The 18,369-nt window shown below is 31.7% G+C and overlaps 1 protein-coding gene across 14 annotated transcripts in view; it reads left to right on the top strand.

The window, feature by feature from the left end:
- LOC128988505 (troponin I) overlaps positions 1 to 18,369 on the top strand; it is an 80,502-nt gene that overhangs the window by 59,247 nt on the left and 2,886 nt on the right. For 2 of the 14 annotated variants that reach the window (XM_054409859.1, XM_054409852.1), the window contains exons 3-8: positions 236 to 253; positions 690 to 818; positions 2,137 to 2,260; positions 10,454 to 10,554; positions 17,190 to 17,233; positions 17,972 to 18,113. In XM_054409859.1, coding sequence (XP_054265834.1) covers positions 236 to 253; positions 690 to 818; positions 2,137 to 2,260; positions 10,454 to 10,554; positions 17,190 to 17,233; positions 17,972 to 18,113 — 558 coding nt within the window. Of the gene's footprint in view, positions 1 to 235; positions 254 to 689; positions 819 to 2,136; positions 2,261 to 2,853; positions 2,955 to 4,324; positions 4,426 to 7,617; positions 7,719 to 10,453; positions 10,555 to 17,189; positions 17,234 to 17,971; positions 18,114 to 18,369 lie in introns of all 14 variants that reach the window. The other 12 variants (XM_054409858.1, XM_054409851.1, XM_054409855.1 and 9 more) reach the window with 7 other exon arrangements.

Genomic DNA, 18,369 nt, shown 5'->3' on the forward strand with positions numbered 1-18,369 from the left:
AACTAAATCTCAGTAACTTAGTGAATTGTTGAACATATGATATATTGATTATATATGCTAGTTGATATGTCTCATACCATAAAAAATCCAATAGGTAGTTGTTTATTTTTAAACAAATTCTTCCTCGTAAAAATATTAAACCAAACATTATTGATTATGATTCATAATAAAAAAAATCTGCTTTCATAACTTTTCAATCATTACATTTTCTAATCGTTGTTTTTTTGTTTTACAGAAAAGGCGCATTGAGGAGGTACTGTGAACTCGCAGAATAAGTATTTTTAAATCAGCAAATGAGGTAATACTGAAACAGCTCTAGTTATATGTGCAAGTAACTATTTAAATTACAAAAAAGAATAACTAGCAGTTCAATAGGTAACTTAGAATCAAGCACGATGAACATATTTGAAATTAAGTTGTGAATTCCACAGTATGTGGTTGTACGAAATTCAAGTCAAAATTAATTGACACTACTGTGGGTAAAATAAACATAACATTTACATACAGTATTTATACCGTCTCCAGAGGCTATTCAAAATTAGGCTGATTAAAATTAGGGGCTTCATGAAACACAGTATAAAATGCATTTTTCAATCAAACCAGTAGCATAGGAAACTTAGTTAACAATTACCGAAACAGATTAGGAATGAGATTAATCACAGCAACTAATTAATTAATGATTGTGACAGGCAAAGAAGGCGAAACAGGCGGAAATCGACCGCAAGAGGGCGGAGGTCCGTCGGCGGATGGAGGAGGCCTCCAAGGCGAAGAAGGCCAAGAAAGGTTTCATGACACCTGAGAGGAAGAAGAAGCTTAGGGTGAGTTGTTATACATTCTATAAACGGACAGTTAGGTAACTGAACTATACCATAATGTTAATTGAGTACTGTACTAGTTACGGTCATAGTTCAGTAGAACCTCGATAACAAGTCTTTCATTGGGATCATTAAGTAAGACTTCTTATCAAAGGTTCTCTTATCGAGGTCTACAATAGCATGTAGGCTACAGCTAAGAAGTAAGGGTGATATAAAATCAAGGGGGTTTGAAAATAACACATGTTAATAAAATCCATTTGTTATCGGGGATCCTGTTATCGAGGTTTCACTGAACATTCATTTGTAATTTTGTGTACTCTCAAATTAACTGTCTGTATTCCCTCAGATAGAATTCTTAAAAGTATAATTTATTACTCAAATCAACTAATCAACCCAAGTTTCTGAATTGTTACAATTCATCATAAATTAGAACCAACTTCCATAGTAAAAAATAAATAATTCCTGTAGATGCTTACACATAATGTTAGTACCTAAACATTTTCCGCATGTGAAAATCTAGTCAATAGCTGACGATATAATCCATAGTTGATTATGTTATTGAGGCAATTCAATCCTTTCAGACAGGGATTCACTGTGGCGTTTTCATTTTAAGCTAAACATGAATGCAAAATGAGTTTTGAATCGAGTGAGATGGTCAATGAAGCTTTGTTACTCTCTAAAATAAGCTGCTTCTTTAGTTGGGATAATTAATTAAAATCCCCATAATCAAAGACAGCTGGGTCCATTTTTGGACCATAAAAATGCTATTCTTTCACAATTGAAACAATGAATACAAACCTTATAAGAAACTAAATGCTTATGGGGAAAGTCAGACTGATTTTGCCACTGAAATGAGTTACATGCGGCCGCCGCTTGCAAGTACTAGCTAAAAATTCTTGCTGCATGGCAGCTGCGTGGCAGGTAGTGACTCATCCACGGACAATACTCTAGGACAATACCTAGAAGATATAAAATATCAAAATCGGTGCTTTACTATTGGTCTTACTGACCCCGGCAATAGTAGCACCTGTGCTACCCAGAGCACTCCAAAAACTTGCTAAAATTAAAATAATCCCAGACTGAATTTGCAACATGGGCATTTTAGCTTCTTTTCAGGTTTTTTTAACTGATGAAACCGATCACCTTTTGATTGTTAGCGACCACTACAACCACTCTGAGATCCAGCTAGGCCTATGCCACTTTCTGTAACAAATATTTAAAATTCAAAGTTTTTTAACCTTTAATTCGCCAATTTCCACATTATTTGGATGTGGGTAAGATTATTTTGTTGAAATCCTTCAACAGAGGTTTGTCTGTACAGTTGCTGCTGAGAAAGAAAGCCGCTGAGGAATTGAAGAAGGAACAGGAACGCAAGGCTGCTGAGAGGAGAAGGATCATCGAGGAACGTTGCGGCAGACCGAAGAACTTGGACGACGCCAATGAAGGTATAAGACGAGAAATATATCTTTAGAATTCCAACTAGGCTAGTCAAGTTGTGTTATGACTATTTGGTTTTACAAACATGATAGATAAAACTTAGTGGATTTAAATAATTCTACACGAGATTGACACACATAATTGAGGTTTGTTGATCGTAATATTGGATCATCTTATAGACTGCAAAATTATACTAAAACCATATTGATTTCATAATAAACAAATTGTGGTAGGATTAATGTAGTTTATTTTTATAAACTTAGTTAAGGTTTCTTAAAATATATTTGATCTAGTATGCCCAGCAAAAAGAAAAATGAGATGGCAAACAAATTTATTTCAGTTACTGTCCAATCCTTTATTGACAATTTAAAAATAACAAATTGAAATATTCCCAAAGGTTTTAAAGGGGTTTCATTGAAATTGAAAGACTTTTCCCCTAAGATTCATTAGTCCTAAAAGTAAACAAGTTCAAGACTGCATCCATTCATACACTTGTACTTCTCATCTCTATTCAATATGCTTTATTCAACCACATACAAAAATGTGCTGTAGTCTAGATACAGAACATGTTTGATCTTAAACGTATAAAACTGTCCAACAGAGGATCTTAAGGCAATTTGTGCGCTTTACCATGAACGGATCCACGAGCTTGAAGACAAGAAGTTTGACATTGAGTACATTGTAAAGAAAAAAGATTACGAGGTCAGGGAACAAAAATATTTAAATGGAGGAATGATGCATATGAGAATAACAATGTGTTAACCGTCGATCACAGTAGTTTCATCAACAATAATTGCGGAACGAAATTACTTAGTGATGTTTCTTGTTCAAACAATTTGTTTCAGGAAATTAAGAATTGTAAACCATATCAGTAAATAAGGGCCTAATTAAATTTGAAGGTTAGACTAGATTTGATTTAAGAGGAACACAGTGGACCAACATTTTGGGACCTTTATCTTTATGAAAAATAATCTTTAAATGATTAACCATACAAATTCAAACCAATAATGATATTGTATAACTTTTATGTTCCTACGATAGAGTAATTCTGTATGGAGTAGGGGTAATTAGGGATGACAAACAGTGGAGAAAAAGAATCATAGTTTTGCAAAGTTCCAGTTTAAATTCTAGATATCCGATCAACCGCAGTTGAAAACATTGTTGATGAAATTACCGTCACCAGATTAGGAACAATCTACAAACTATTTTTGACTGACCCTTCCCACAATGCTTTGGATGTCGACAATGACGTTCAGCTTTCTTTTTTTTATACTTGCCAGCCAATATATGTGTAACATCTCTCATTTTGTGTTTTGAAAGAGTTTTCATACTACTGATGCTCAGTTTTTTATGAAAAATTGAATGTGGATGTTTAAATGCTGTTTAGAGCACAGCCTGGCACGAATGTATGTGTAAGAGTTTATCTTATCTTTCCTCTAGTCTAAACACATTTCTTAACAAAAATAGGTGGGAACAAATGATTGCGGGAGTTTGTAATTTTAGAATTGAACCTACGTAAATCCAACATTTTAGTTCAAATACTGCCAATCATTTGTTTAAACCTAACAAATCAATTACTCTACATTCTTCTTTGTGCTCTTCTACATGGTTAAGTGTTATAAAGATTCTTGTTATCACTTTCTCTTCTCTGAACATAGATTTAGGTTAACTGTATTTCACCCAGCAAAATCTCAGGGTTTAGATATTGAGTTACTATGGGAGGTTTCATTAACAGGTTAACTGTATTTCACCCAGCAAAATCTCAGGGTTTAGATATTGAGTTACTATGGGAGGTTTCATTAACAGGTTAACTGTATTTCACCCAGCAAAATCTCAGGGTTTAGATATTGAGTTACTATGGGAGGTTTCATTATCAGGTTAACTGTATTTCACCCAGCAAAATCTCAGGGTTTAGATATTGAGTTACTATGGGAGGTTTCATTAACTACAGTACTATAAAGTTATGGAACTCTTCCCTGGTGAGTTTGTTTTGATACTGTGCCACCAGGAGCTTCAAACCCCATGATAATCTTATTGAAATAATTAAAAGCATTTGTGACTGCTTGTCATAGAATCCCTCAAGAAGATCTGCAAAGAATACTATGCCAGAATCGTTGACCTGGAAGACAAGAAATTTGACGTAGAATATATTGTTAAGAAAAAAGACTTTGAGGTTAGGGTTGTTGCCATTTTGATTTTTGATTTCAAAGCTAATTGCGGATTACCCTTGCACTGCTGAAAATTCGCTAACAGCTTTACAACAGTAAGCTCATCGATGTAAGTTTTTATATCTGAAGTGGAGTTGAAAATTTTAATTCAATGAGTTTCTAAGACACCATTATGATTTGATTTCGATACTGGTGTGTAAAGTTTAGTAATTTGTTTAGTTTAATTTTCTCTACAATAAATTAAATTATAGTTTTAGTTTTTCGATAAGTCTTACAAAAAAATTAATGAAAACTGAATTAAGGTTCTGTAAAAAATTACATCTATTGGTGAGCTTACTGAAGGAGAACTGTAAAAATTTACCCAAATATTTGCTGTAATTTTGCCAAGTTATTTAACAGTTAAGCCATATTGATATTGCTTATTTTTAATTGCTAGCTTATTTATTTTCCACCCGTGTTGTCCGTATCTAAATGTAAATTTTTGATCTTTGCTTTTTGATGAAACTGAATGCAGTTTTCCTTTTTCAGGGTTACAATAATGGTGTATATTTTGTCCTGCAAACTTTTTGGTTTCAAAACTAAGCTTAACGCTGCTCCCTGAGATAATTTTCAGCCCCTTGCTCTAAATAACATTTCTCTTTACCTATCATTTATCCTGCACCACCTCGTTTATTTACATAAACCAAGTGGGGTTTGTCTATAATTTTTTGACATTTTTCATCCCGAATGAATTATTTTAAACACAAACTATAAGTCAGAGGTTTAGTTTTAAGGAATCAAACAAGATTAGGTTTTAACTTTAACGCCTACTAATCACCCATTAGGGTATCACCAGTGCTAAATCTAGGTTTTTACTAAACCTAAAATCTTTAATCACTCCCAAGTTAAGCTTAGAGTTATGGTTATTATTACTCGTAGTAGTAAGCTATGATCTACACTTACTACAAGCATCCAAATCTGTGTGACTTAAACATGAGTTTGTGAACGTAAATTCTCCAGTGTAAAAAAATTGTATTCCGAAATAATAAAGGCTGAATAATCCCTCATAAAGTGATCAGTACAATGCACTCATTAGAAATTTGATATAAAAATATTTGTCTCTGGTTTTTTTATTTCTGAAAAAAAATATTATTTGTGAAAGATTTGCATAAGTCATACAGATTTGATGTTACAAACCAATGTTACAAAAAGCACTTATGACTGCTTGCTAATAGCGGCGCTGAAGAAAATCTGCCAAGAGTACTACAATACGGTGGTCCGTCTGGAAACCACCAAAATAGATATTGAGTTCGAGGTAGAGCGCCGAGACTTAGAGGTGCGGTTGTAGACGCTGGCGTTCACTTGTACATAATTCAACAGCGTACGCCTGATTGAGAGCTTCTGTATTCCGTCGTAATATTGTAACTTCACTCAGATTTACAGGGAAATGTTGCCGATGAAGTAAACGTCACATTTATGGATCACCTGGGGCCAATTTTTATGTGGAACATGGTTGAAGGCCTCAAAGAGTGTGCTACATTTTGAAATTCCATTTGTTTTACTGAGTACTAACTTTGCCTGTATACATAAATAGGTTTTCATTTGAATTTTTTTTAATGGAGTCCCTACAATACTAAATACAAATGCACAGATTATACATAACGTGCAGTGATACATAACGTAGATGATAAACATGAAATACATAAAATAATAATCATCGATAAAAGAGTAATATATTTTGCTATCCTACCTATCCATTTTTGTTCTAAAACAAATTTAACATGAGAGTGGAATATCTAGTTTTATCCATAGTCAATAATATTACAATCGGAGTAACGCTAAATCTAAACCATTATAATAATGGTTTAATGGTTTAGATTTAGCGCTACTCCGATTGTAATTTTTTTAATAATCAAAATCTTAGAGGAAAAACTTAATCTGAGTGATGTTATAATACCGAGGTAGAATAACAGCTTCAGTAGAAGCTCTCTATTGTTGTTTCTATAATCTATTTTGTCTGCAAACTCTTTTAAGGCTCTTTCTAGGTAAACAATATGTAAAGTGTAAGCTGTATTTAGCTTTTTGATATGTAGTTTGTTCCATAAGAGACTTTAACTGATTTGTAAATATTTTATAAATATATCACAGTATTGTCCCTCAAACTTGGTGTTAAGCAGAAAGGTGTAGGTATTGAATTTTAAAATGCTGGGTTTAAGGAAAAACACTAATTAAAACTGAAAATATATAGCACATATTCCTTTCTTTTTCATAGATTCTGCATTTGCAATAAAGTTGTAACTTTTTGAAGGAAATACATGGATTGTCACTCATAGAGTCGCAATTAATACTGGGTAAGTTCTATGGAACTTACATTAAGTTCTTTTTGGGTTTGTCAAGATATCAGTTTTTAAAATATTCAAAATATATCTTTTCAAACAATCCTTGTCTCAAATTTCCTACATATGTTTTATAGATATTCAACATTCCATATGTATCAGGTTTACTACAAAATTATACGTCAAAGGTTTTTTGACAATGTATGTTGTCATTATCCGTCGTTATTTGCACTTCCAGGGCTATGTCAATTGAAAATGAACTCCAACGGTCGATTACCAAGTTTGTGGGATTTTACTGCACATATTTTAAAATGAAATACTATAAAACTACTGTGCCATCTACGGTAATACAATAGAGAATTTTGTGTGAATCCATTGTCAATTTTTAAACCAAATACTTTAAAATACAAATATTTATAAAAAGATAAAATATTTTGTAGGATCAGATACAGCCCACTGTTAAAGTCTCTTCTATAAGTAATTTAACAAATTGCTTTATAAATACTTTAGCCTATACCAATCGTAAACTTATTTCCTACGAAATACTAACATCATCTACATTAAAACGATGTTTTAAAAATATTTTCAAATGTAATTTTTTTAAATTTCTTTAATCCAAGCCCAACCCAGTATTGTAGCAATTTCAATATTTTTTGTGAACAATTTATTTAAAAATTGAGGTGTAAGGCATTTAGTGTTTTTTCCTTCACATCATTATTCCTGGATAAGTTTGTAAACTAATTAGACAAATAAACAAAATTTTAAATCACTTATATTGATTGTAGAAAATATTTGACAATAAAACAAACTATCACCAAATTAAACCATACAAGTTTTGAAATATAAATAAAAAAAATACAAACACTTTGATCATGTTTTTAGCGGACCTTCAATCAATTTGTAGTCAGTATTATGATCGGTACGCCCATCTTGAAGAGGATAAATATGACCTTGAACGTAGAATCATAATGAGGGATTTGGAGGTAAAATAACAAAAATAAAATTTAAATTTGTGTAAAGATAGCGTAGCGAAGGTAATGTGTCTATGTTTCTAATATGTGTTTTAGCCATTGGAAAACACAATTGTAGTGTAGAGTTGATAGAAATATTTTAAAATACATTGGTGAAGCTCAAATGTATTGGTAATCTCATTATGGTTAGGAAGCCTTCTAAGAAATAAATTAATTAATTCAACTTAATGAATCTAAAAAAAACAACATATTTTACAAAATAAACTGGTTGAAAAATAGTTGAAAACATAGGTTTAAAATGACTCACAAGCAATTCAAAAACATAATACCTTAATACCATAAATAGGCTACGTGGCTTTGTCCGACTTCAGTCTTATACTTTTCCGAGGATTATTAGTTTCATAAGACTCATTGCCAAGTTCAAGATAAAATTTATATAAAATCTGACAGATCTCTTAATCAATAAACATGCTGTTTCCCTAACTTTTGATGCAGAGTTGTTCAGAACTAAATCCACTAACCCTTCAAACGTTCAAGCGGTGGGATGCATAATGTTGTACGTTATGTTATGTATTCCAGCCGAATTACAAACTAGCTGCATAGAATTCTGGGAGAAGCTTTGTGATCTAGAAGCCACTAGGTTTGACTTGGAGAGGAAATTTAGGATGGGAGAGTGGGAGGTACATTTGGTTCAAAATTTCATATTACTTGGATCTATTCTGGTTGATGAATTTAGTCTAAGCAATTGCCAGATTCAAAATGCCGTTCTTTCTTTGGTAATACATTTGGCTCATAGTTGAACAAAAGTACCAATCTTTCAAAATTTAATAAGAAATGGGTAAATTCCTGCTATGGTAATTGTTCACATCACACATTGCACTTACAGGTTTTGGGATGAAATTGGTGTTTTCGTCAAGTTCTACAAGGATATGTGTTTACTCAATTCTTCTGCTGATGACAATAATTTGTCATTTTAAAGGACCAAAAAGCACGATGAACTTCAGTAACCCTTTTAGATTTTTCTTTAAATATTCTGTTCTCAAGTAAATTTAGTTTTGTTGTATCTACTCAAAAATATAAGTTCCTGTTAGTCTGATATTGGAATGAGCCAGATAATTTTCTTTGAAGTTAAAAACCCTAAATTTTTAAATAATGTATAGCTTATTTAGATTAAAACAGTTTTCAATTATTTTCTTTAGCGCTTGAATATAGTTTAATAGTTTGTTTACTTCCTATGTAGTCAAATCGTTGCTTGTTCAAGATCCGCCATTATGACAATTGAATTTTTTACTTATTGGTTATTAGTTGCATTGACTTTATTCAGAACCTTATGTTAGTTAATTGCAATGGTACTACCCTATGCTTGATAATTGCAATTTAAATTACATGAATTTTATAAATGAAATGCAAACCAGAATAGATCCAATTTTGGTAGATCTCCTTTTATTTCAGTATCAGCAATAACATTTTGGAAATTTATTTTATGTCTGTTTTATCCCGAGTTTGGTCTTCACTATTCAGTGATGTACAAAATTGTGGTGTCATTTTGATATTCACTGTTTTATTGTACATATAAAATGTGAAACTTGTCAAGTAGAATAATTTTATATTTTGGTTCCTAAACTGAAGCATGAATTGGTTTAACATTTTTACAATTAATTTGTCCAGTTTAATTGTTACTATGTTTAGTATGTATAACTGGAAGTATTATACAAATTTCCACTACTTTGTTATATATTACTTTACTTGCGTAAAACTAAAACTTCATGGAAATGTAATTTTGATCAAATAATTTAATAAATTAAGCATGACACTTAAAATAATAGTTGACAATATATTAAAAACAAATTAATCACTAAACAAAATCAAAAATCATCATTTTAACTACACTAAAATACCAACTAAAAACATTGTTACTAGTTAAAAGAAGTGAATCGATTAAACTACAAACTCAAATAGATTAGTCATACAAAACTGTTAAACTATTAGAAGTGAAAATAAAACATGTGAACCTAAAAGAATTTCATAGTAAAATCAATCAAATATTTAATCATATTTTGTAAGGTAATTAAAGATGTTGGTTTCCTTAGAAGTAAAATAACTACTACAGTAGGCTATAAACCTAGTCAATGCTAATTATGTGTATCCGGTAAGGTAAAATTCTGCTAGATGCCTACCAATAACAATCTTAAACTTTTTGCTATTCTCTGAAAATATTATAACAAGCTTTACAGCATATTATACAAGTATTTAAACGATACTTAAGCCAATTTAACTTTGTGTATGTTACCTTATCCCTACTGTATGGCTATAATTTTATACCTTCAGCTTGTAATAATGTTTATAGTCTGTATGATGGGACATGTCTCCTGGACCTTGTGTATACCTGGGACTGTCCAGGGTCTTAAACCATAGGCCAGTATTCTGGTGGACAGAGGTCAGGAGACAGGGTCCATCCTACAGACTATAACTGCGTGTGTGCCATTATGTTTTACACATTTATCCGATTCCTTGGGTTATGGTGAGTGGTTTTGTTTTAGGTTAGAGTAATTTACTTTATTGTTCCTCATATTTACATTACAAAATTTCTAATGTGAAAAGTTTAAGATTGGAAGACAGCTAACAAAATTAACCTGTAGTAAATATTTTTTGAAAACTCCACAGATCTCGATTCCTGGTGATATATTTAATAGTTGCACGAAAAACGCATGATTATATATATAACTTGTTATTCTTTTTTTACTCAGACTTTGTGAAGGAGGTACTCAAGGAGTATTATGAGCGCATGTATATTTGTGAGGGCCAGAAATGGGATTTGGAACGTGAGGTTCGAAAGAAGGACTATGAGGTAAAATACTGAGGCAGCTATTGAAACACAGTTTAATGTGTTCAAGCTAGTCCACCACCTTGGGCCAGACCTAAAGTTGAATAAAATTTGTAGAGTTTTCAATTGAATAAAAATAGTGTCGCAGGTGTATAAAAAAACAAACAAACAAAAACAAAAAACAACTAAAAACAAACAAAAAACAAAAATATAAAAATTAAATAACTTTTGTAGTTAAAAGCTGGAACACCCCATTTTAAAATGTAAATTTAGATGAGTAAAAATTGTCGGGAGTTATTTTAAATACATAAAGTAAAGACCATTATGGGAATGTTTAATAAATCAAATGAATTAATGTTAATATTTTAAAATAATTGTAAAAAATGTCATATTATTTTTTAAGATAATAGTTCCTAACAGGACCTCAGGATACTGTGTAACAATGTAATGTTTCTGCACCCCAAATCTAAAAAAAAAACAAATAAAAAAAATTACACTAAAGATGTGAATAGATACGGTATGAATCTCAACCATTATACATATTTAGGAGATAGAGATTGATGCATATTGATGCAGCTTTTTAAACTCATCCCATTAGTGTTAAATAAAAATCACCAAAATTTTGAATCGTCAAAAGTAGGAACGGAAAGAACATGACTAGCATATAACGATTTCAGAAAGTAAATTTTATGTGATGTTAAAATATATTACGTATTCCACTCACGTTCGACGTCGTATTCGAAGAACTGTTACACATATTATAGTAAACCAGCAAATATGAAAAAAGTGTTTGAAATTTTAAAGACCTGCCAAATTTGACAGGTTTCATGAGCCCAAGGTGGTAGATCCAAAGTGTGCTCTTGGCCAGCCAGTAGACAACAGTTTGCATTAAGGGTTGGCCTGACTTCTCTCCCCCCCTTTCCTAGTTTCTATGTTCATCTCTGTTGTCTTCAATGCGTATAGTTTCTTTCCTGTAATCTAAACAAGAAATTCCTCGTTAATTTAGCATGAATTTCCATTAGGAACATTGTATTTCAAGAAACTGATATAAACTTTATTGTTTAAAAAGTACATTTATTGGTACAAATGTTTTTTTTTGGCTATAAGTCTATGAAAATATTTTAAATTTCAAAGCTTGCACTGTTCTAATCGGTTATATTGAATAAAATCAGTGACTTATGAATCTTAAAAATACTTGTCAAAATGTACTAATTATCGTTATACGAGGCATGATTTTTAAGTAAGTTCCGTTTTTAAACTTCTCCTTTCCAGCGCTGCGATTAGCATTTTGGACATTTGCGCTGTGTATGTGCATCTATTGGCAAGCCTGCACAGGAAATTCGGCAAAAATCGGCTGTGTTTACATCCGGTTTTGAGCATTCAAACGGCCCCACTAACGTTTATGATGAGCAACGCACTGGGTGGCGTCATTGCCTACACAGTACGTTGCTCATCATTAATGTTAGTGGGGCCATCTTTAAATACCCTTACCCACTTGTGTACCATTCCATCACTCATAATGTTCTGACCATACACTTTACTAATCTTTTGATAAATTTCAATACTTTCACACTTTTAGCACTTAAAAATCGAATTACAGCACGCACTTCACAGTCAGGCCAGTCTGAATTGGCGGCACCATTTTAAATGCTCGAAACCGGATGTACACACGGCCGATTTTTGCTGAATTTCCAGTGCAGGCTTGCCAATAGATGCACATACACAGCGCAAATGTCCAAAATCTCAGCGCTGGAACGGATAAATTAAAAAACGGAACTTACTTAAAAAACATGCCTTGTAATACTGTGCTGATACATAACTTCAACAATAATTTGTGATTTACTTTCAAACATGGTTAGATAATATTGTAAGTAATTGCTGAAAAAAAAAATAAAACATTTCAGTGTTCAGTAATCAAAAGTTTACATTGTCACGGTACTGTAAAATTGATTACCTTATTTTTCTGACTTCATTCTTGAAGTAAATGCTTATATATTCATTCTATGTACATTTCTCCAGCTTGTGTGGTATCTTTAGGGGTCTTCCATCTTATTATCTTCTATAGAAGATGAAAACATAGAACACCTTGAAGATGCCACACAATATATATATATATATATTTCAACCTTAAGCTCAGAACAAAGGCAACAAAATAATGTAATTAATATTAATTTGAGTTCTTGAGACTAGAATAACTAAAAATTCACTATTAAATTACCTAAGGCCATATTTTTGAGCTCTTTTTTTCCAAATTTTAGTAATACAGTATCAACATCAAAATCTCATTTAACTGGAAAATACAACATCATTGATTATGTTTTTGTACATATGAAGATAAAGAGTGAATATACACTGGTTTTCAGTATAATAAAGGTCCTATAATCAGTGCTCAATTTGAAAGGGAACGCGGCGGAACAGAGTTCCTGTACCGCTCTTTCAGAAAGATAAAAATATTGGCATAAATAGGTAGTAATCACAAATAGGTTACAGTTCCTGCACCTTATTTTTTTACAAATCGAGCACTGCCTATAATAGTTGATACAATGTTGCCAAATTCCAATTGAATTACGAGGGTTGTTTTTTTTTCAACCTCCGATAGGCTATGAACAAAAGACAAGTTCATATAAAACATTAAATTTACTACCATAAGTTTGGTCCATTTATGGTTACTTTTTGACATAATCACAAAAGAGATTGAGACATTTGCTATATCTGTGCACCAGCTTTTTAATACCCCCTTCAAGAAAAGTGGCCGCCAGTACATTCCAAAAAACAAAAAAAAATCAAAAAACAAAAAAATGCCAAAAAACCTAAAAAATCAAGAAAAAATAAAAAGGACTTTAAAATGTCTAGAAATTCAGTAAGCAAATCAATAATGGTGAATCTGTGGTTTATTTAACCATTCTGCCAACTTGTTGAACCAGCTCAATACTGTCGTTTCAGATGACTTGGTTCAACAGTTTGACAGGATGGTTAAATAAACCACAGATTCACCATTATTGCTTTGTTTACTAAATTTCTAGAAATTTTAAAGTCCTTTTTTTATTTTTTATAGATTTTTTTATTTTTTTGACATTTTAAGTTTTTTTGAATTTTTTTGTTTTTTGAATGTACTGGCGGCCACTTTTCTTGAAGAGGGTATTAAAAAGCTGGTGCACAGATATAGCAAATGTCTCAATCTCTTTGGTGATTATGTCAAAAAGTAACCATAAATGGACCAAACTTTTGGTAGTAAATTTAATGTTTTATATGAACTTGTCTTTTGTTTATAGCCTATCGGAGTTTGAAAAAAAACAACCCTCGTAATAACAGTAATAACTACCTGTAATATTTTTCCATTGATATAATTTTTGTAACTTAAAAAACACTTCTCTCATTTTTATGACACATTTCTGACAAAGAGCTAACTACACCAAGAAAGACTACACATTTCTGAAAGAGCAAAGAGCTAACTACACCATGAAAATCACTACTACAATACCATTTTGGACATTAAAGATTACAGGAAAGTTTTCAATCAAATATTCAAATTCAATTTTGCAATCAGGAAGGAAAGGAAAATTGTGCAAACATTAGCGGCTGGTCAAGTTAGAGTAGTGGCGCTTGCAGCCAAAATTATCTGTAAATAAAATGAGCTTACACGTCAAATCGAGGACACTGTTTTGACGTAATTAACCGATTTCGATTTGAATATAGCTTAGTGAATCGGTGGTTTCATGTTGTGTTTTAATGTGTTCAGGATTTATGTGACCCTACCCAGTTTCCTAGAGGAGTTTTGGTCAGCCCTTTTATTTCAAAATTTGACGTATACGATTGCCTATCCTGAGGTAGCTTTGCTGTTAATATACTAATGCTTTCTCACAGATGGGACGTGAGACGCTATTCCTCGGGCGTCACCACTTACGTGAGCCTAAGTGTTGCTTGCTTCAGTCCTGTCCTACTAACAATGCTCAATGCTCATGTCATCCCATCCATTTCACAATGACAAATATTTCTATGTGGTTTTTGTGTTTTGTGATTGTACACACATTTTCGTGTCTATGTGTATATTGTACTGTATTTCAGAGCCGGAATGGTAACTGTATTAACAACACTAGTAGAATAAATCGCAATTGTAGTAGGTTTTGATAATTTACCATGAATAGGTGTGGTCTTAATTAAATTCTACTGAATCTGAATAAAAGTTGTTTGATTATGGATGATTTAAAGTCTTTGGCAGTTCAGATTTTTTTAAATCAAGTGGAACGGTTAAAATATACTATTGAATTAATCCTTAACTCATAAACATTAACTAATTTTAATTTTACAGCTGTTTACCTATTTGTTTAAATATCAAGAGTATAGTACCTTTTACTATATAAGGTCAATGTAGGAAAATTTAAAAACCTATCCAGTAGTTTTTTCATACCTACCGTAATTTTTTTAAAAATATCCTTATATTATTAATGTTTTAGTTTTTTTATAGATATTTTAGCAAATTAAATGGTTTATGAAAGCTCAACATAATATTTATTCTCAAAATATAAAATAAATAAACAAAAATCATAGGACAGGGGAAAAAATTCAATGACAGTATTCTTCCCCCCTCCCTTAAAAAAAATAAATTTGATAAAAAGCACTACTTTCAAAATTTAAGTTACAGAATAACACGTTTTTGAAGTACCTACTAAAATGTGTAAATAGTTTTTAAAACTCATAAAATAATTAACTTATTCTCTTAAATTATTTTGTCTATTAATCCAGGGGAAACCAATTCTCTATGTTTAACATTTTCTATGCTCTTGTAACTAATAATGACACTTAGAATTTGTAAAACTTATCTGTAAAACTCTAATGCTGTTAAAAATGTGTCTAACAATTACTGTTTAACACAAATAACTGTGGTAACTATTTGTAATTTGAAATTATTATCTGCTTTGTCCCTGCTTCGCTTAACTTTCGGGATAGGCAATGGATTAAATTGTAAATTGTGTAATATATTCTATATGTTCTTCATAGCTCTTCAAACGCCCAGTTTAAAGGTAAGATCGTATATAAAAAACTAATGTGCTCCACACAAATTTGGTGTATAAATATTTTTGTAATTATTTAATGAAATGTTAAAAAAGGATCAGTTATTGTATGTATATTTTCATCACCAGGAAATCATAATGAAATAACTTACACATTTAAACTAATTTATTCCATCTTAAAATCCTACTTTAAGTTAGGAAACTTTTTACATATACTAGGTCCAAATACCTACTTGATAACCTCCGGTTCCACATTCCTTACCTGATTTTTTTTTATTAAAATAGTCTTTATGTTTAGAAAAAGTGGATTTTTCATATCATTCCTAGTATAGGTAAATAGAATTGATTTTTGTGTTTTGTATGTCTGTTTTTGATTCTTTTGTATTTTGTTTTATTTAGTGTAGTAGATAAGTGTGTTACGACTGTATTTTAAGCAATGTGGTATTTTGAGTATGTTTTTGTCATCACCCAAAACATATGTTATAGTGGTTGGATTTCTTGTTAATCGTAAATAGGCATATTTTCCTTCAAGAATATTGTTTAAAAAATGTTTTTGTGAGTCGGTGGCCCAGTCGGTGTTGTGGGTTTGTATCTTGGCACCTTCCATTACTTTGGATCAGTACAGTTCACCCTTGTACTGTACCAGCTCACCCCTTGCTTCGCTGGATATGTTCCATGTACAGGCCTCTGTGACTCATTTGCAAGGGCAAATGCAGAATAAGAAGGCCTCTAACCTTTTTAAAAACTCCTTAAGTCACCAATTGTGTTTTAAAATCAAAGACACCCATGTAGGGTTGAAGAACAAAAGGTAATCTGTCAGCTGAACCAGGATATTCGAAATACAGTAGGAGAAAACATGTTTAAAGAATAAAATATGTTGGTTCTAGTAATTAGATCATTCGTATGTACATAAATTTTCTGTGAGTTACTTGTTATTTTTACTTTTTTATATTTAAGGTCCAGAAAGTTGGGATTTATTTTTTCTCCACTTTATACATCACTTTTTATTCCCTAATTCACACCTCCTATTTCACTTTCGGCTATCATCTTTTTCTCATTTAACAACAAAATGTTCAGCTTAATACAGCTGTTTTGTTAATAGTTGTCTTTCCTAACTGCATGGTAGACGTAAGGATGTTTTGTGTTTAGCTTAGACGTGTTGTCTTCTAACCCTGTCTCATACTCTTTTGGTAGTTTGTTGTACTTATATCTTGTTGTACATAGATTAAGTGTAGAGTGAATTTTAAGAAATTGAACTGTATAATATATAGACAATTCTTGTGATAGTCTTTGAAAGATTGTGCTAAGTTTAAAAATACAATTTTTTCACCATACTCTATTTTAATCTAGATATGAACAATTATTTTGAAAATGTTTGACTTTTTTTAAACAGGAATAAAAAAAAATAACTTCATTACTCTTAGTTTTTTAAGTCAATTGCAAAAATAGCCAGTAGTTTCGGTTTTATGTTAAAAATAATCGATCATAAATTGAAATCAAAACAAGTTCTTGTTTGCTAGTTTAAACTATTACCAATTGCAAATAACAGTTATAAAATCTCTTGTTTGTAAATTTCTGTTAGGGAGTTAATGCACATCCTAATTCAGTTCTTACCTCTTTTTAACGCCATTCTTGGGTTTATTTTAGATTGCAGACCTCAACAGCCAAGTCAACGACCTGAGAGGCAAATTGTAAGTAAAACAAAAAATAATTACAATTGTTATAAGCATTCATAAAATAATTTATGCTAATTTTACATCACAATAGATAGTGCTGGTATAAGGTATGGACTTGTTTAGTAAATATTAATTTTATCTTTGTTCGCAGAGATTCAAATATCACAGATACTATGAAATCACTAAATTTATCCTATCCTCGCTCATTCTCAGTCTCAAATTAGTCAGCTTGTTTGAAATAGATCTCATGCAAAGTACATGAATTTGTTGAAAAAAAGGTTTCTGGTCGATTTTGAGAAAAGTCAAAAACTTTTTGATTGTTCTAAACTGGGCCCATCTGTCCCTTGATCATTGGCCAAAGAAACAGCTGATCTGGCACAACAGATGTCAGATGAACAAGTCTGGTTGTGGGAGCCAGTTGCAGAATGCTCACTGTCTAAAATTCTATTTTCTACCTTATTTTTTGTTGCTGACATAGTCGATGGGTCATAACACTTTGCTATAGCTCACAATAAGTCATTCCATCAGTTTGACGTGGTAAAACAATTTGTGCATTCGACAGAAATCAATTATTTAGATCAGCAAAATCTGTCACTATCTCACATCAACTACGCCGATAAAAAAAAAAAAAAAATAGTCTAAGGTGATGCACTCATCCTTTACTAATGTATGGGCATATCCATTTCAATTGGTAATAATAACTAACAACAATTAAAAAATCACTTTTTTAAAACATGAATGATTTTTTCACAGTGTTAAGCCTACACTGAAGAAGGTTTCCAAATATGAAAACAAATTCGCCAAACTGCAAAAGAAGGCAGCAGAATTCAACTTCCGTAACCAACTGAAGGTTGTCAAGAAGAAGGAATTCACCCTTGAAGAAGAAGACAAGGAGGTAAAACATTTAATTTCTTAGTCATATCATAAATTGCACTTTGTAACTTGACTTTATGAACAGTTTTTTTTTGCATATAGGATTTTGGCTGCCGGCTCTCCGGAATCAACACAATTCCATCGATTTGGAGGAAAATGGTGTTTGGTACACTTTGTTTACATTGCACTCTACATCATTTTTTCCGTCTTCTCTTTTTGGAGTGCCACAATGAAGTAAAACAGTCATTGACTCATTCCTGAAGGAATAAATCAGTAAT

The sequence above is a fragment of the Macrosteles quadrilineatus genome, unplaced genomic scaffold, assembly GCF_028750875.1.
Source record: "Macrosteles quadrilineatus isolate MER2022 unplaced genomic scaffold, UCM_ALF_1.0 Scaffold_3__2_contigs__length_128488019, whole genome shotgun sequence".
Classification (NCBI taxonomy): Eukaryota; Metazoa; Arthropoda; class Insecta; order Hemiptera; family Cicadellidae; genus Macrosteles; species Macrosteles quadrilineatus.